We start from the raw sequence: 15,190 nt of genomic DNA on the forward strand, positions 1-15,190 counted from the left end.
CTCTCTCTCTCTGTCCTTGCCTAAACCCTTTCCTTAAAACATGTCTCCACCTGAAAATTTAATGAATTGCATTATGGGACTAGCCCTGTGTGACACTTCTCAGTGTTGTGTCTAAGATGAACTAACTCCTGCCAATAGAACTTGTGAATTAAGAACTTGAATTATCTTGATTTTAATCCTAAAAGATGGAAACACAGTTGGGGTATTGAGCGAGGAAATGTAGAGCAGTAGTATAAATATTGATAGAATTTATAAATTCAGCTGAATTCATCCTGCACCTTCTACACTACATCATTTCCACAAATTCTTCTAATGTGTATTTTTTATGCTGTTGAAATTAAGGGCATAGCTGCATCCCATTTCCATAATACACGTTGTACCACCTAGAAATACTACCCCCACTGTATACATTCAATATTCTATATACTAAACGAACACTATAGCCAGGTAGTATGAGAGAAATCAAAATAATCAGCATTTTGCACAAAAAGGAAATGTATAAAGTTGTGATGTGGCAACAATTATCAATCAAACTGTAGCTTTGTACAAGGAAAATGAAACAAAATTATTTTTCTTTAATTTTATATTAATTTATATAAAGTTTATATATCTACTGCCAATTGAATCCCTGTGGATTCGCTCTGCCACGGGAGGTGAATGTTTTATTCACCCGCCTCACTGGCACGTGCACAATGGAGGTGTGTCAATGCCCTGAAATCAACGAGGTCATGTCAGAGTATCAGAGCGACCAAAGAAAACAAGGTGCACTTCCTGATGATGCAATTTAAGTCATTTCATTTTGAAAGAGTAATGGCCAATGGGAAAGCCCGATGCTCAGCCAGTCGACCAATAGCGTAACTCAGTCAGTCACAGACATTTGCAGATGGAGCCTGGAAGTTAAAAATCAAGTACAGTTAATTTTCCTCTGACTTTCTCTGAACTCACACGCTTGGAGCTGTTGCCCTGCAGGTGGTGATTCCTGCAAACACAAGCAGAGGACAGAGAAAGTTACCAGAGCAATAAAAAGCACCGACAGTGTATTAATGGTGTCGTCGGCGTCCAGGTCGTCACCTGAAACGAGCTGGAGCCACTTTAACAGAGCAGCAGAGGACTGAGTGCAATCCAGTGTTGTCCTCCTCTGAACTTCAGCTAATCAATTAACATGATTTAATGCACGGGCACTCGGCATCGGAGGCCGGCGCGGCTCGGCGTTCGCCTAATTTATACTGTTTCGACCGTTCCACACACGTGCAGGGAGAGAGGGAGGAAGTGGAGGTGGGCAGGCTGTGCTGAGCAGAGCCGGATCTCAGGGGAAAAGGAAGTGATTGTTTTATTTTTACAGTTTAACATTGGCAAAGTTTAAAGAGCTTGGGGGAGGGGGGGGTGATAAGAGAGAGAGGCAGAGAGAGCCTGACTCAGTCCTCTCCTGTGAGCCTCCGTCTCGCCTTTGGCATAAAAAGTGAGCCTGCATATTACTCAGTCTATCACAACACAGCAGGAGAATGGGAGGAGAATTAATACACTCTGGTGCCAGTGTGGTCTCTCTCTGCCTTTCTTCTCTCCTGCACTCCTGCTCTCTCCTTCTCTTCAAGCTCCACTGGACAAAAGCACTTTATGTGCTAATAAAATTAACTTGTATATTGCTTTGATTTTTTTTTTTTTCTTCCTCCTCGCCGATAACAACCAGGCTGAGGGGGAGAAGTGAAGGAGGGGAGGGCTGGAGGAGATCTCCTTGGATCTTCTCCTGGATTGTGTTCATTTTTCCGTTGGGTTCCCGACGTGCGCCCGGAGCGAGCGGCGGCTCGGGCTTCCGAGTGCTGCCGTGGCTCGGGGCGAACACTTTTTCTGTCTGTGTGCATTTCAATGACATAAACAGCATCGAGCGCTCCTCACCCTCAGCAACCGTCTATCTGCCTCTCATAAATCTGAATGACATTAACATTTAAAAAACCCAACTCCTGCCTGTCTGTGGCTGGGCCTCTCAGACAGACAGGCCTCCATTTTATTTATCCACTGCACGGCGGGCAGGGGAGACAGGCATCGCCGCAGACAGGCATAAATCTGTGCAGGTTAGAGCCTCAGCCGGCGGGTTAAGTGAATATCAGCCTCTGCCTCCTGAAGCAGCTCACACTCCTATTTCACACTCCTATTAAATATGTGTTTCATTTCTGCCTTATTTGGATGGAAAGTAATTTTGCTCTTTTATAGAAGGTCATAAAATATATAGTGTTTTTTAATACTCTGCATAACATTTACATTTTCTATTGTATAAATGTGATCGCCGCGACACGGGGCTGAATAAAACATTCATGGCAAAAGCCATTTCTTCTCTGACATTTGGTCCCCTATCTATCATCAGTTTCCTATATGCAGCCAGGAGAACAAACGCTGGTCAAATGTTTAAACGTGGCCTCTCCACATAAAATTTAAACCCTGCTTTCACATTAACAGCCGCCGGCGAGTAGATGGAAATGCCTTTTTTTTTTTTTTTGGCGCAGATAAGAGAAAAGTCAAATGGAAATGACTCGTAGGGCTGTTGTGGCATCGGGGAGCGCGCCGATGGCCCTGGGAAATTGAAGCATGTCAGTAAAATTAGACAGAAAAAGAAAAAGCTGGCGCTGCCTCGACCAGCAGACATGTAAATGTGGCAGAGCCCCTCAGATGAGTCCATTATGGAGCCTTTTCTCATCAGAAATCCCATCAGTGTATTAAAAGGTATAGCCTTGGCACTGACAAATTAATTCTTTCATCCCCCCCCCCCCGACTGATTTGAATCGCTGCTGAACTCGGGGACGGGCGGCAATTCAACATTATCATTCATCTTCATTCAGCAGAAAGTGGCGCAAAAGAAAAACACGGAAATGATTCATCATGATACACAACTGTGTTTTCTAAATTAATGATATTATGTAAATGTTGTACAGGGCACGTCTCACAAATTAGTTTCATCACACTTTATTTGGTGTGTGAGTTGATGCTGTTGATGTCAACGTGATTATTTTGCACATTTATTTATTCTTTATGCCTCTGAACACTCCTGTATTAAACACTTTATACTGGAGTCAGCCAAGGCCACAAAAAAACACAAAAACACGCAGCGATATTTAGTAACAGGTTTTACAGGATTAAGAGATTACAGCCGAGTGGAGGGAAACAAGCTCCGTGTGTATGAACTAATGAACAGAGTCAGTTTTCATCTGAGTGTTAACTGAAGGTGATAGAATATGAAAAGGACGTTAAGGTGGGGATGAAGAGAACAAGCGGTACTTCCTGTTTACAATCGATTCTTTTCTATATCGACTCAGCGACGACTCACACTGATAATGACGGTAACTCTTGAGAGAAAGGCTGAGGCAATATTCACATCGGGTTTGTCTGTAGCGACGAGGATTTCTCCAGAAAACTGTCCATGAATAGTTCTTCGAAGATTCTTAACTTAACTGTACTTTAATGTTTCCTGCTTCTTACCTTCCGGTTTCTTTGAGATCCTGTGCCACAGTCAATGCAGGTCGCTTTTGTCTCTATCAAACTGCTTCCTTCACTAAGAGTCTAACAGTCAATTAACCAATTAACCAATTAACCAATTAACCAATTAAATAATTCAACAATTAAATAATTAACCTATTAATCACTTATATTTGTGTAGCTCATAATCACAGATCACAGTTTGCACAACCCCGTGATGCACTGAAAACTATATTCCGCTCACATAGTTGATACCAAAATACAACAGCTAACTGAGACTAAAACTGAAGCTGTGCTTCAACATAGTAATATAAAGTTCAATGAAGACATTTCCATGGCAGCTGTAAATCATTATGAACAATAATGGGAACACAAGCCCGTTGTGTAAATATCCAGACACGTCCAACCTGATAATTGACACAACGAAACAAAAGACACGTGAGACACATGAGTTCAGGTGTGTTTGCTTGTTTGTTCTTCGCTATAATTCAGTGAATTGATAATCAGCGACTTAAACCTTATGATCAGGACACGTTTTTTTTTACATCCAATCATCCGATTTGCTGGATTCTCCCAGTTTGGAATCCGTGTTGCCCCAGTTCAGGTTGTGTGAAGCTCTCCCACAGGTACTCATTAGTATTGTTTACTTGCGAACCCAAAGGGGCCGTGCTTTCCTCTAATCAGAGATTTCACAACACCTTCTACACTCTGCCACCATTTTCCCACACATCTGTGATCTCACGGAGAAATATTCCAGGTCAACGATTTGCACCAAACAGTTTCCTACAGAGGAGCATGCATGTTACCTTGTGCTCGAATAGAGAGTGTGGCCTCCAGGTGTCACAGTTATCCAAGGTCCAATTTACTAGTAAAAAACACATCCCCCGTTACTGTCTATTATCATCGAGACGATCAATTGGTTCCAGTGCATGTGAACGCTGGTTTACAAACAAGGCGGTGTGTGCATAGTTCAAGGTGCAGCAACCACATTATTGAATTCTGCATAAGATTTCATGGGATGGAATCAATAAGCTTCTTTTTACGCCATTGACATGAAGCCTTGCAGCCTGAAGTCAACCTGTCACAGTGACACCTTTTCTTCGGGGCCGGCAGAGACACACACAGAGAAAACAATCGATTCAAAAGCATATAGGTGGATGTTCCTGTTCCCCGTGTCTCCAGGAGGTGCAGGAGGAGCAGGGCGACGGAGGCTGGGCTTTGTTTTCCAATCGGAGAATTCAAAACCTCATGAATGCGACCAGCTAACTTTTGAACAAAGTGCAAATGAGGCCAGTTAGAAATGTTTGAACCGATTTGGTACAATGTGAATGAAGATGGACGACATGACGGCTCCCCGTAAGTAAAACATCTCCATTGTTCCCCTGGTGGCCGGCTGCAGTATAGGTTGTAAATCCGGTCTCCTCCATGTCAGTGGATGGGACGTGGACCGAACTAAAAACTGAACGTCAAATACATGTATTTTAAAGATGGTTTCTGTCATTTGAGGTGGTTCTTATAACACCGATCGGCAGCTGAGGTCGGCGCAAGATGGCAGTGTTCGTATCTGAGATGTTTTTGGCTTCATGTCTTTGAAGCTCTGGATCACTAGGAGGATGATATCAGAGGCTATTTAGGATATTTAGGCTCCGAACACGGCGTCAATGAGGCCGTTTCAAGTCGAATGTGAACGTTGGTTCCTCCGGACACTTGGATGACACAACACGAGCGGCACGGAGGCATTTTGTGTGTTTTTCTTTTCTGTTGTTTTTACTACGTGTGAAGAATCGGTCACCGTTTACTCCATCGGCATAATGGTGAGTAGATAAAGAGGGAATTCTCATTTTTGGGTGAACTTTCACCTTTAAATGAACGTGTGGAATTAAACTGTTTTGGTAAAACTAAAATCATCCCTGGACGGTTTCCTGCCTGTGACTGTGACACTTTAACTTCCTGTGGCAAATAACTGAACTTTGCAAAAACCCAGTCTCTTGTGTTTATAGTATTTTCATATGTTTTATGGTGTAAACCTGCTCGGGCAATAAAACCTGATTATGATTCTGTATATAATGTACATGCTCAGCACTTTTAATTTGTATTCTATTGCCTTTTTATAACGTCATATCTTATCTTCTGATTCTGAAATGTTGACGTGGTAAAATATAGAAATATATGAAGTGGATTCCATTAATACGTGAATATAATTATTATTTATATTAATTTTATACATTTCTGCTTTGGCATTATTTCCTGCATGTTTAACACTGAAGCATTTATTAGTGTGTGTGTGTGTGTGTGTGTGTGTGTGTGTGTGTGTGTGTGTGTGTGTGTGCGTGTGAGGTGCATGTTATTATTTCCCACAGCACGTGAACGCTGCACGAACTCCTCCTCCTCCTCCCGCGCCTCCTCGCCGTGCGTGTGCCCGCCGGTGAAGGCGCGCGCACGGGGAGGTGGCGGGGGGTTGTGCTCGCTCCCGGCTCCCGGTGCTCTCTGACCCCAGCGGCGGCTCCGTCTCACTGCACCGAGCCTCGCTCTCCTTCTCCCCGCTGTCCGCCTGCGTCTCTCTGCCTCCTCTCCGGTTCTCCTCTCTCTCTCTCTCTCTGCCTCCCCCCCTCCTCCTCCTCCTCCTCCGCTCTCTTGTCTGGTTCCTACCCACAGGAGAGAGGTCCCGCCGGGTCGAAGGTTCTGCCCTGCCCGCCCAGACTGCCGCAACCTCCGGCTTCTGCTGCCGCCGCCGCCGCCGCCGCATGGACCCGCGTCCCTCCGCCTCCACCGCCGCGTAGAGGGCGACCCCGACCCGACACTCCACCTCCGGGCAGATTCAAACAAAAAAAACACCCGCTCTGAAAAAGCAACCACCAAAGGTAGAGCAACCTTTCCGCCTTGCTTGCTTGTTGGGGTGGGGGGGAGCACCGGGGAGCACCGGGGAGCACCGGGGCCGGGAGGGAGCGGACCCGGGAGGAGAAGGAGGGATCCCTGACACAAAGCCGTCGGTTGAAAGGTGGCTTGTCATCCGGGAGGGAGAGCAGGAGGTTAGCCGCCGTGACACCCACCGCCTCCCCGGCGCTGCGCTGCATTTCACCGGGGGAGGAGGGAGAGCATCGCGCGGATCTTTCTCTTTTTCCATCCTGGGTTTTTTTAAAAATCTTTTTATTATTATTATTATTTTTAATTTTTTTTGATTTGTGCAGGCGCGCGGCGCGTCGCTCTCGCACCGTGTAGCCGACATGCACGCTACCAGACGGGGTCAATCTATTTCGCCTTCGCCCCCTCTGCTGCACCGGAGTGATCCCTCCGCGCGAAGTTAGCTACACGGTGTGGAGATGCAGCCACAGCACTGCCTGTGTGTGCGTGTGTGCGTGCGTGTGTGTGCAGCCTGGTTGTGTTACAGCAGCTAACCCGTGCATAGCAATAAAAAAAAACTATGATAATAAAAAAAAAAAATCTATTATTGCCAGGGCAGGTTTAGCAGCAGGCTAAGCTAGAGAGCTAGTTGCTGCTACTGTAGCCATAAGGTAGGTGCACACACACGCACACACACACACACACACACACGCACACACACAGGGAAGCATGCTGCACACAAATCCGTCCTCAGCTCTTTTTTCGGCCTGCATGTGCAAATAAACTGCACATTTTCCAGGATCCGCAGCAGTTGCACTCCAGATTTTTTTAGGGTTTTTTCCTCAGTAGTGAAGTGATCCAGGGACAAGTGTGTGCAGGGGGGGAGGAGGGGGGTTAAATTATTGTTTTTATTAATTTCTAGAAGGCCCCAGGAAGGATTCACAAGAGCTGGACACATGTCATTGGAACTTTTCAGGACTGTTGTGTTGTGTTGTGTTGTGCAGCTGCTTAACACTCACTTTGTTCTGTGTGTGTGTGTGTGTGTGTGTGTGTGTTGGAAATGAGTTTACCTACCTTTCTATCTCGGCTGGCATAAATCTTTCACACTATAATTCATAGCACACGTCACAGAGAGCAGCAACCGGTTGACCCAGAAAACATGAATCAATTTTCTTTTTCGGTGGAAATAGGACATTTTCTTTAGCTCCACGTTTGGGGGGCGGTTGTTCAAGATATTCAGCCGGAGGTCAGAGCTGTTTTTTTTTTTTTACTCAGCTCGTCTCAATGAACTCTGGAGCTGCAGATTTCCCTCCAAAAAGAGAGAGATGACAGATTTGTAAATTTAAAGTGCATTTTCCTCTTCTTCTTCCTCTTCCTCTTCCTCCTCGTGTGGTGGCTGTGGCGGCATCAGGAGGTCTGGTATATAAAGCTTGTCAAAGCCCACAGTGGCCACTTTGCTATCAGTCAGGGAGGTCAGACAGGAGGAGGCTCAGGGAGCAAACAGCCAAGTCCGGTGAGTGAGCAGCCTGGAAATGCAAAACCTACACAGCTGCTTTTCCTTTTTCTTTTTTTTTTTACTGCTTCTCCTGAATTTAAATTTTTTTTAAAAGTGCATCGTATTCTATTTATTGCGAGCGCAGTTCAGTTGGGGGATTTATATTGCGGCTGCACCAGGCCTGGAATGAACGCAGCACATCCTTTTGTTTTTCTGTTTTTTTTTTTGCGTGTTAGAGGTAAATTGTCAGCAGGGAGGCAGAAGCTGTTTCATGCATGGGTTGTGGAGAATTTCATGTTTTATTGAAAGGCTTTGCAACAATTTGATCACCAGCAGAGACGCTACCTGCAGCGTCTCTTTCTAGGTTTGTTTTAATTCCAACAGGCTGATGCCCCAGAGGACATGCCTGCAGTGGGTTTTTTTTATTTTTATTTTTACATTTATTAGTTTGCATTAAAAAAAACCAAAGCAGGTTATGAGCAGCAATTTAAAAAAAATAAAAAAACGTGCCTTGGAGATTGTAATCTGACGCCTGAGCAATCTTAGTGTGAAGTTGTTCTGAAGGAAAAGACGATTGCAAACCTTTTAACAAGCTTTTAAATCCTTTTAAATGAGCAGAATATTGTTTGGAAAGGTTGAGTAAATGTGCTAATTATGCTTTAGCTCACTTTACTGCATTTCGTATTAATTAGGGTTTCACCAAGAATGGTTAGAGGTTTTGTTTAAGGTGCTGCAGGGATGTCTTGCAAATTGAAATGGTGGCACGACATGAAAAGGAACTTTGTGTTCTCTGAAGCCAAATAAGAAATGTGTAGATGCATATTTACAGAACACATGTTGTGCTTATTGATTATTAGAAAAAGATCCCCTCCTTCACTTGATATCTGCTCTGTCTGTGTCTCTGCCGCAGCCTCAGGGTCGTTTTCCTCCTGGTTTTTTATTTTGTGAACAGTTTAAATGTGTGTTAGTGGGTTGACCCGCTCAGTGCATGCCTCCTGTTTAAAAGCAGCTGATGACTGTGTGTGTGTGTGTGTGTGTGTGTGTGTGTGTGTGTGTGTGTGTGTGTGTGTGTGTGTGTGTGTGTCTCCCTCCTTTCGGTGCAGACTGCAGCTTGTCGTGGTCGAGTCGGTCGGCCGGGTGGCTGCTGCTGCTGCTGGGAGACTCTCCCTGGGCTTGTTGAGCGGCGCTGAAGGATGACTGCTGCACGGCTCGCTGCTGAATCCCGGTGAACGAACGGCGTCTCATGTCCAAACGGCGGAAGGATGGCTCATGGCAAAGTGACCATCGCGGTGGACGAGTACAGCTCCAACCCCACACAGGCCTTCACACACTATAACATCAACCAGAGCCGCTTCCAACCTCCACATGTCCACATGTAAGTACACACACACACACACACACACACACACTGTGGATCACCTACGACGAACTTGTCAACTAAAATCAAGTTTACCTGACTTTCCATTAATTGCATTCTGCCTATTTTCAATTTAAAAACACATTTGATTTATATTTTAATTAAACTTTTAGGGGGTTTTATATGAAAAAAAAAAGCAGCTTTGCAGAAATTATGCACTGCGACAGGAAGCCAATCAGGAGCCTCTTTGATGCAGAGTCTTTGTTTATACTTGAATTTAATTGGCTCAAGCTCAGAGAGGATACGGTGGCTCAGAGAGGACAAAACAAAGTTACAAATGCTATTGTTGAAATTGAATATTGCTGTTTAAAAAGTTTGTGGCAAGTGAAACATGTCGTTTGAAAGACAAAGAGTGAAAGCTATTCAGAATGTTTCTGCTCCCTGCTGCGCCTCACGGACGGCGTGCTGCCGCTTGTCGTGGTCGTATTACGAGGCCGTTATCATTTGTGCCATGTTGTTGCACGGATACTTTTTTTCGCATTAGGCCGCTCTTGTTATTTATTTATAAGACCAGTTGCTTAGCGTTGCTCTTGTCTGATGTGGTTATGCTCTGCCTCTCATTAGTGGGTCAGAGCGCTGTGACCCATCAGCCCTCGACATGCAAACACTCATCAGAGCGCCGGGTGTTTTTTATCTCTGGACCGATTTCTAACTCGGAGCTGCCGCTCGCTTTGTGTCTTCTCACAGTTACGGCGGTTTTGAGCTTTTGATGAAAGGCCTGTGACTGCTTGTTGTTGTGGTTGTGGTTACATGTGCAGGTTGTTTGAGAGCTTTTATATTCACTGAGAGCGACGAGTAAAAAGTTAACCTGCAGCGGTGTGTAGTGTAGTGTCGTGTTGTGTAGCTTGATTGAACTTTTATTCTTTGTTGTGTAACTTTGGATGGATTGGACTCCTCTAGATGCTTGTTCATTTGTTTTTGTTCACCTCTACTGTCTTCTCACTTCCTCTTTGGCATTTTCCAAATTGCAGCTGCAACAAATCAGGAATCGATAAAATCTTTGGCCTAAATAAATGAAATATGAAGCTTATTTGAGCAGATTTTATGCATCAGAGCAACTTGAACTTAAGTTGTGCGAAGTAGACGCTGGATGTGAAAATGGAGCCCGAGCGAACACTGTGCACTAATTACATGAGTGCCATTGTTCTCTTTGTTATGGATTTGACACTAAGATAAATACAAATCTGCCATCCTGACATATAATTAAATTGTTAAGGGGAAAATCACAGTTAGGCTCATTCCCATTTATCCCCCTTTTAACAAAAGGCCAAATGGGAATATCACAGCGTGTCAAGTCTCAAGAAGAGATGCAAACTGTTTTAGAATTCACTGTAAAATAGTCATCTTTCTCAACTATACGTTTTTTGAACTTCCGTCAGTTTCTTCTGAGATCTTTCCTCAAAACAGCAGAATTATCAAAAACCTTAACGTAGGTCTTGTTGCATAATTTCTGGTCGGACTGAAGTTAAAGATGAGATTCAAGTAAAGACAACATCACGAATGAAGTTGGAAAGACTCTAAAGTCAGGTTGAACATGTGCTCAGTCACCGTGTTGCGTTCAGGTGCAGGGAATTTGCAATCCGCACCATGGTTGAACCAAGATGGCAGCTATAGCAGGGAGAGTGACGTGATGCAGGGACAGAAGCATCGGGAATTGTTGGAGAAAGGCCGGATGAACCTGAGCTGTAGAGGAGGATTCGGGCAGCGGGGCGAGATCTCTCGAGAGCTGCAGACACCACACACACACACACACTGCTTCGCTCTGGAGACTCGACGACATCTGCCAAACAAGTTGTTGTTGTTGTTGTTTCATCTTATTTACCTCAGACACTCTGATTCCCACAATTCTCTCTGGATGATCACATTCATGTCAACAGGATTATTTTGGAGGTGACAGTCAAATCGTGGACTTGTGTAAACAGCTAAATGGGACACTCACCTCCCTCCCGGTGTTGGCAGCGTTCACATTATTGTACCGCCGTGTTGTTTTGGGATTCCTCAGCTGTGAGCGGCCGGGCTGCCAGCGCAGCGAGCGTCGGCGCCACGGATGTGGAAAGAGAGACAAGGTCACCTCGCACTTTGTGTTACGTCAGTCTGTTTTAATGGTTGACAAAGGCGGCAATAAATCAGGCCAAATGCTTCAATATGAATCAGGGTAGACACAGCGCCCGGTTCATCTGAACAGATTCTAGTTTGAAGAGGCTCCCTCGGTTTTTCTCCTTTTTGATAATGAAAATACGAGACGGTACCAAAAAAAAGCTTTCAAATAAAACGTCCTCCATAAAGTTGTTTTTCTATTTCTTACTATATAATCCTGCTCTGAGGGACATTGGTGGCTTTTATTTTCAGTTCCCTGGAAAGTCCTCTTTATTCTGAAGTGCTGCACCAGTTGACCATAAGCAAAGTTCAGCGGATTAACATTGCATAAAAGAAACATTACGTTGGGAAGTGGAGGAAACAAGCAGAGTGGGAATGAATGGATCTACCTGCTGCTTTGGAGGAAAACCCCTGAAAATGAAAGTCTCATATAAGTGGATCCTCATCTGGAGACGCTTTAGTTTTATTCCAGGTGTCGACAAACAAAAACATCGCCGATGATTTCTGCCTCTGTAGCTATAAAAAGCAGCTGTTTATTTAGTAAGAAGGAGTCGGAGCAGGAGGAGTCGTCTAGCATCTGCTGCTCCAGCAAATGCAGCCATGACAGAGTGACTGTGTTTAAGGTGCAGAAATGCAGTTAAATGTCCTGAAACGTGGAACAAATAATCCAAACGTTCGTCCAGCTCATCGGTATAAACGCTTTTTGCCCGTAATGTGCGGCCCTGCTGATTTTCCCATCTTCACTGTGGTAGTTCGTGGAGGTGAAGCCCCTGTAGGAAGGGGATGTGTTGGAGCCGCGGGGCCTCTCAGCAGATATGTGTTTGGATAAATACATTAGGCTGTTTCCTGGCTTCCACAGAGCCTGCAGTGTTTTACTTTGTCATTCTTAAACTCAGACTGGGAACCCTGGGATCGCACACACACATATACACGCACACACACGCACACACACACACACACACACACACACACACACACACACACACACACACACACACACACATACACACTCTCTCCCATCCCCCACTATGTTGAAGTGCTTATAGAATACAAGCTCTGTTCTGGGAAAGTAAAGGCTTGTTTAGATTGGAGAGATAATGATCCGACTTGTTCTAGGTTCCTCTCTCACTGCATCCACAGTATTTGGGCATAAATAAAGTTGTTGCTTCTCTGAAAGCAACGCAGGAGAGGGAGGAAAAAAATAAGTCAAGTGAGGCGGTCGCTGCGCCGTTTGAAATACTATCCGTGCCTTAATGGTCCCCCCCCCCTCCTGCCCTTACACAGATTATTTAGATTTGTGTGATGGAGTACAGCAGTACCTTTTGTGCGGTGTGGAAGGTTTTGCTCTCTGAACCACATATGAAAACATTCTTGTAGAGCGTGTACACACTCCAGACTGACACACACACACACACACACACACACACACAGTGGCAGTTACAGGCTAATGCTGTGGAACGTGACCCTGAAGTCAAAGTGGCCCTTCTTCAGAGCATGGGACGTCTCACTCTTGTCTGTGAGTGAGCGACAGACTCAGTCCAGCCCTGTTTATGTCTGGTTTATTTTTCTGCTCCGTCTGTGTGTTTTTTTTTTTTTTCTGTCTTTCTCTTCATTCGTTCTTTCTTCAGCCAGCTCGTCGTCGTCACGTGAAACGAAACGCTCAGCAACTTGGAACAGATGCTTCGAGTTGGGACTCCTAATGGCTTCGAATCCAATTTGAGCCGGATCGAGGCCAGACTGTGGGAAGGCCCGACGCTCGCATGCAGACGGACAAACTGACAAGAGCTGAGACTAGAGGGACTTTGAGAGCGTTTAAATAGTTTGAAGACGTCTTGACTGAAGAAGGTTTAAAAGGCCTCAATTGCCGTTATCGGTCTCAGGAAGAAGGTTCGCGAAGAATCGCTCGAACCATATTTTGATCTCAAAAGTTGAACTTTGCTTCTTCCTAACATTTAATCTCCGGGGGGGCCGTGTACAATCCCAGTACGGCTGCAAGTTGTGGTTATTTTCATTATCAGTTTCTCTGCCGATTCGTTTTTTCCAGTTTGGAGACATTTTGTGATTATGGACCTTGGTGTCGTCTGTTTTTGCCTTTTTGTTTTTTTTGGGGGGTTTTGGGTTTAAAATTGATCTGAATTTCAAATCCAAGTTTTGTCGACATGGTAACGAAAATCACTTGAACACCTCTCCGTGCTAATGCCAGGATGCTGTAACCCAGTAAAGCTTTAAGTGCCACACTTTCAAACTATTGTGAGATTGTTAATCCCAATTTCCCTTTTATTACCTATAGAATAGGGAACTTACTACTTCTCATTATAACATAAAATTATGCACTCGTACTTGCCACATAAGTGGGCCGGTGGATTTCTTTTTTTTACTAGGAGTGTATCATACAATAACCAGCCACCTCAGGATGTGTGGTGTTTTAATTTGTATTCTTTTGTATTCAGATGAACCAGTTTTTCTAAAATGAATTTCACCTCTGGGAGTAAACTGGAAACATTGCACCGAGAGAGAGAAGTGCAGTTGTTGTGGTTACCTGATTTATTAAGGTAAAAAAAAAACCGTCTTTACACTTGTAAACAAAGAGGAGACGCCTCCTGAAAACAGTGTTAAATAATCTATTCCTTTTTATATATGGTTATTTATTTAAAAACATAATTCATCCCAGACACCTGAGCTCAATACATTCATTTTACTCCTGGTAAATGAAAATTCTTTAACAACCCCCCCCCACCCCCTTCTCCCTCCACAAAAAAAAAAAATCCACATTTAACAAACTCCTCCAGATGCCTTGTTAATTATTCCCGCCTTCTGAATAATTGAGGAGCTCATAAATATGAATCATTTAAAGACTCCGCCGCCTGCATCCATACACGTGGATGTTCTGACACGAGCTGGCGAGGAAACGGCACCAGAATCACACATTCATCTTAACAGCGTCCTGGTTTTTATTAATGAACTCCTTCAGGACTTTTTATGTGCCTTATTTCCATGTCTTGGTACATTGCAATAATGCTGTAAAAGTGGTAAAGGAAATAGTTTGGAATTATGATTTTTATTGGACTTGTTTCTGCACAGCGAGAGGAACAGATCCAGTTTCACAGCTCACAATGATACGTGTTCATTTTTGGCACAGAAATCTGCATTTTCTTGCATCTTGTTGTGGAAAACAAGTTAAAACTTGTGTAGTCAAACTCCTCCGCAGCTGTTTTAGAGATAAAATATTGCTCAGATCGTTAAGTTGTTGAAAACATGAGTTAAAGCTCCCCGTGTCAGTTTCTCACCCTCCACTCGCTGCATCGAGCCTCTGATGGAAACATGAACAAGGGAACGCTCAAAGTTTCATTTAGCTTTTTGTGATTTTTGGAGGGAGAACCAGTCATCTTGTGCCGACGAAGCTCTGCTGCGTCTCCACCTCCTCCACTTCTCCTTCTGCTGAACGTTGTCATCGTAACGACAGATAACACACATTTGTCTTGGCTTTTAGAAATATATATAACTGTCACATTTCACGTTTGAGCCTGAACATTTGTTTTTACTTTTCTCTTTTTGCAGTTTTCCAAGTAGCAGCGGGTACGAGGCCTGTGTCTGGCTTTTACTGTTCTGCTGTAATCGTTACAATACAGTTGTTTTATTAGTTTGTGGTGCGGCGAAAAAAAATCTGAGAGTGAACTCCATCTAGGGTCTGTTCTTGTTTGTGGTCGTGTCTCCAGAAGACAGACGATCAGATGACGATGCACTTTCACAAACCAAAACGTGCTGAGGGGCCTTTGACTGATCTGTGCGTGTGTTGCATGTGGCCCTGATTTTCCACTGTGAGTTTTCTCTGCTGCTTCTGCACCTCCTTATGTGTCAAGCCGTCAGGATTGGTC

The 15,190-nt window shown here is 44.3% G+C and overlaps 1 protein-coding gene across 1 annotated transcript in view; it reads left to right on the forward strand.

The window, feature by feature from the left end:
• The first annotated feature begins 6,671 nt into the window (after positions 1-6,671).
• Positions 6,672-15,190, forward strand: part of LOC118113259 (metallophosphoesterase MPPED2) — a 55,026-nt gene continuing 46,507 nt past the window's right edge. The window contains 2 exon segments of the mRNA XM_035162806.2: positions 6,672-7,819; positions 8,912-9,176. Coding sequence (XP_035018697.2) covers positions 9,064-9,176 — 113 coding nt within the window. The 5' untranslated portion in view covers positions 6,672-7,819; positions 8,912-9,063.

This window comes from Hippoglossus stenolepis, chromosome 1 (genome assembly GCF_022539355.2).
Source record: "Hippoglossus stenolepis isolate QCI-W04-F060 chromosome 1, HSTE1.2, whole genome shotgun sequence".
NCBI lineage: Eukaryota > Metazoa > Chordata > Actinopteri > Pleuronectiformes > Pleuronectidae > Hippoglossus > Hippoglossus stenolepis.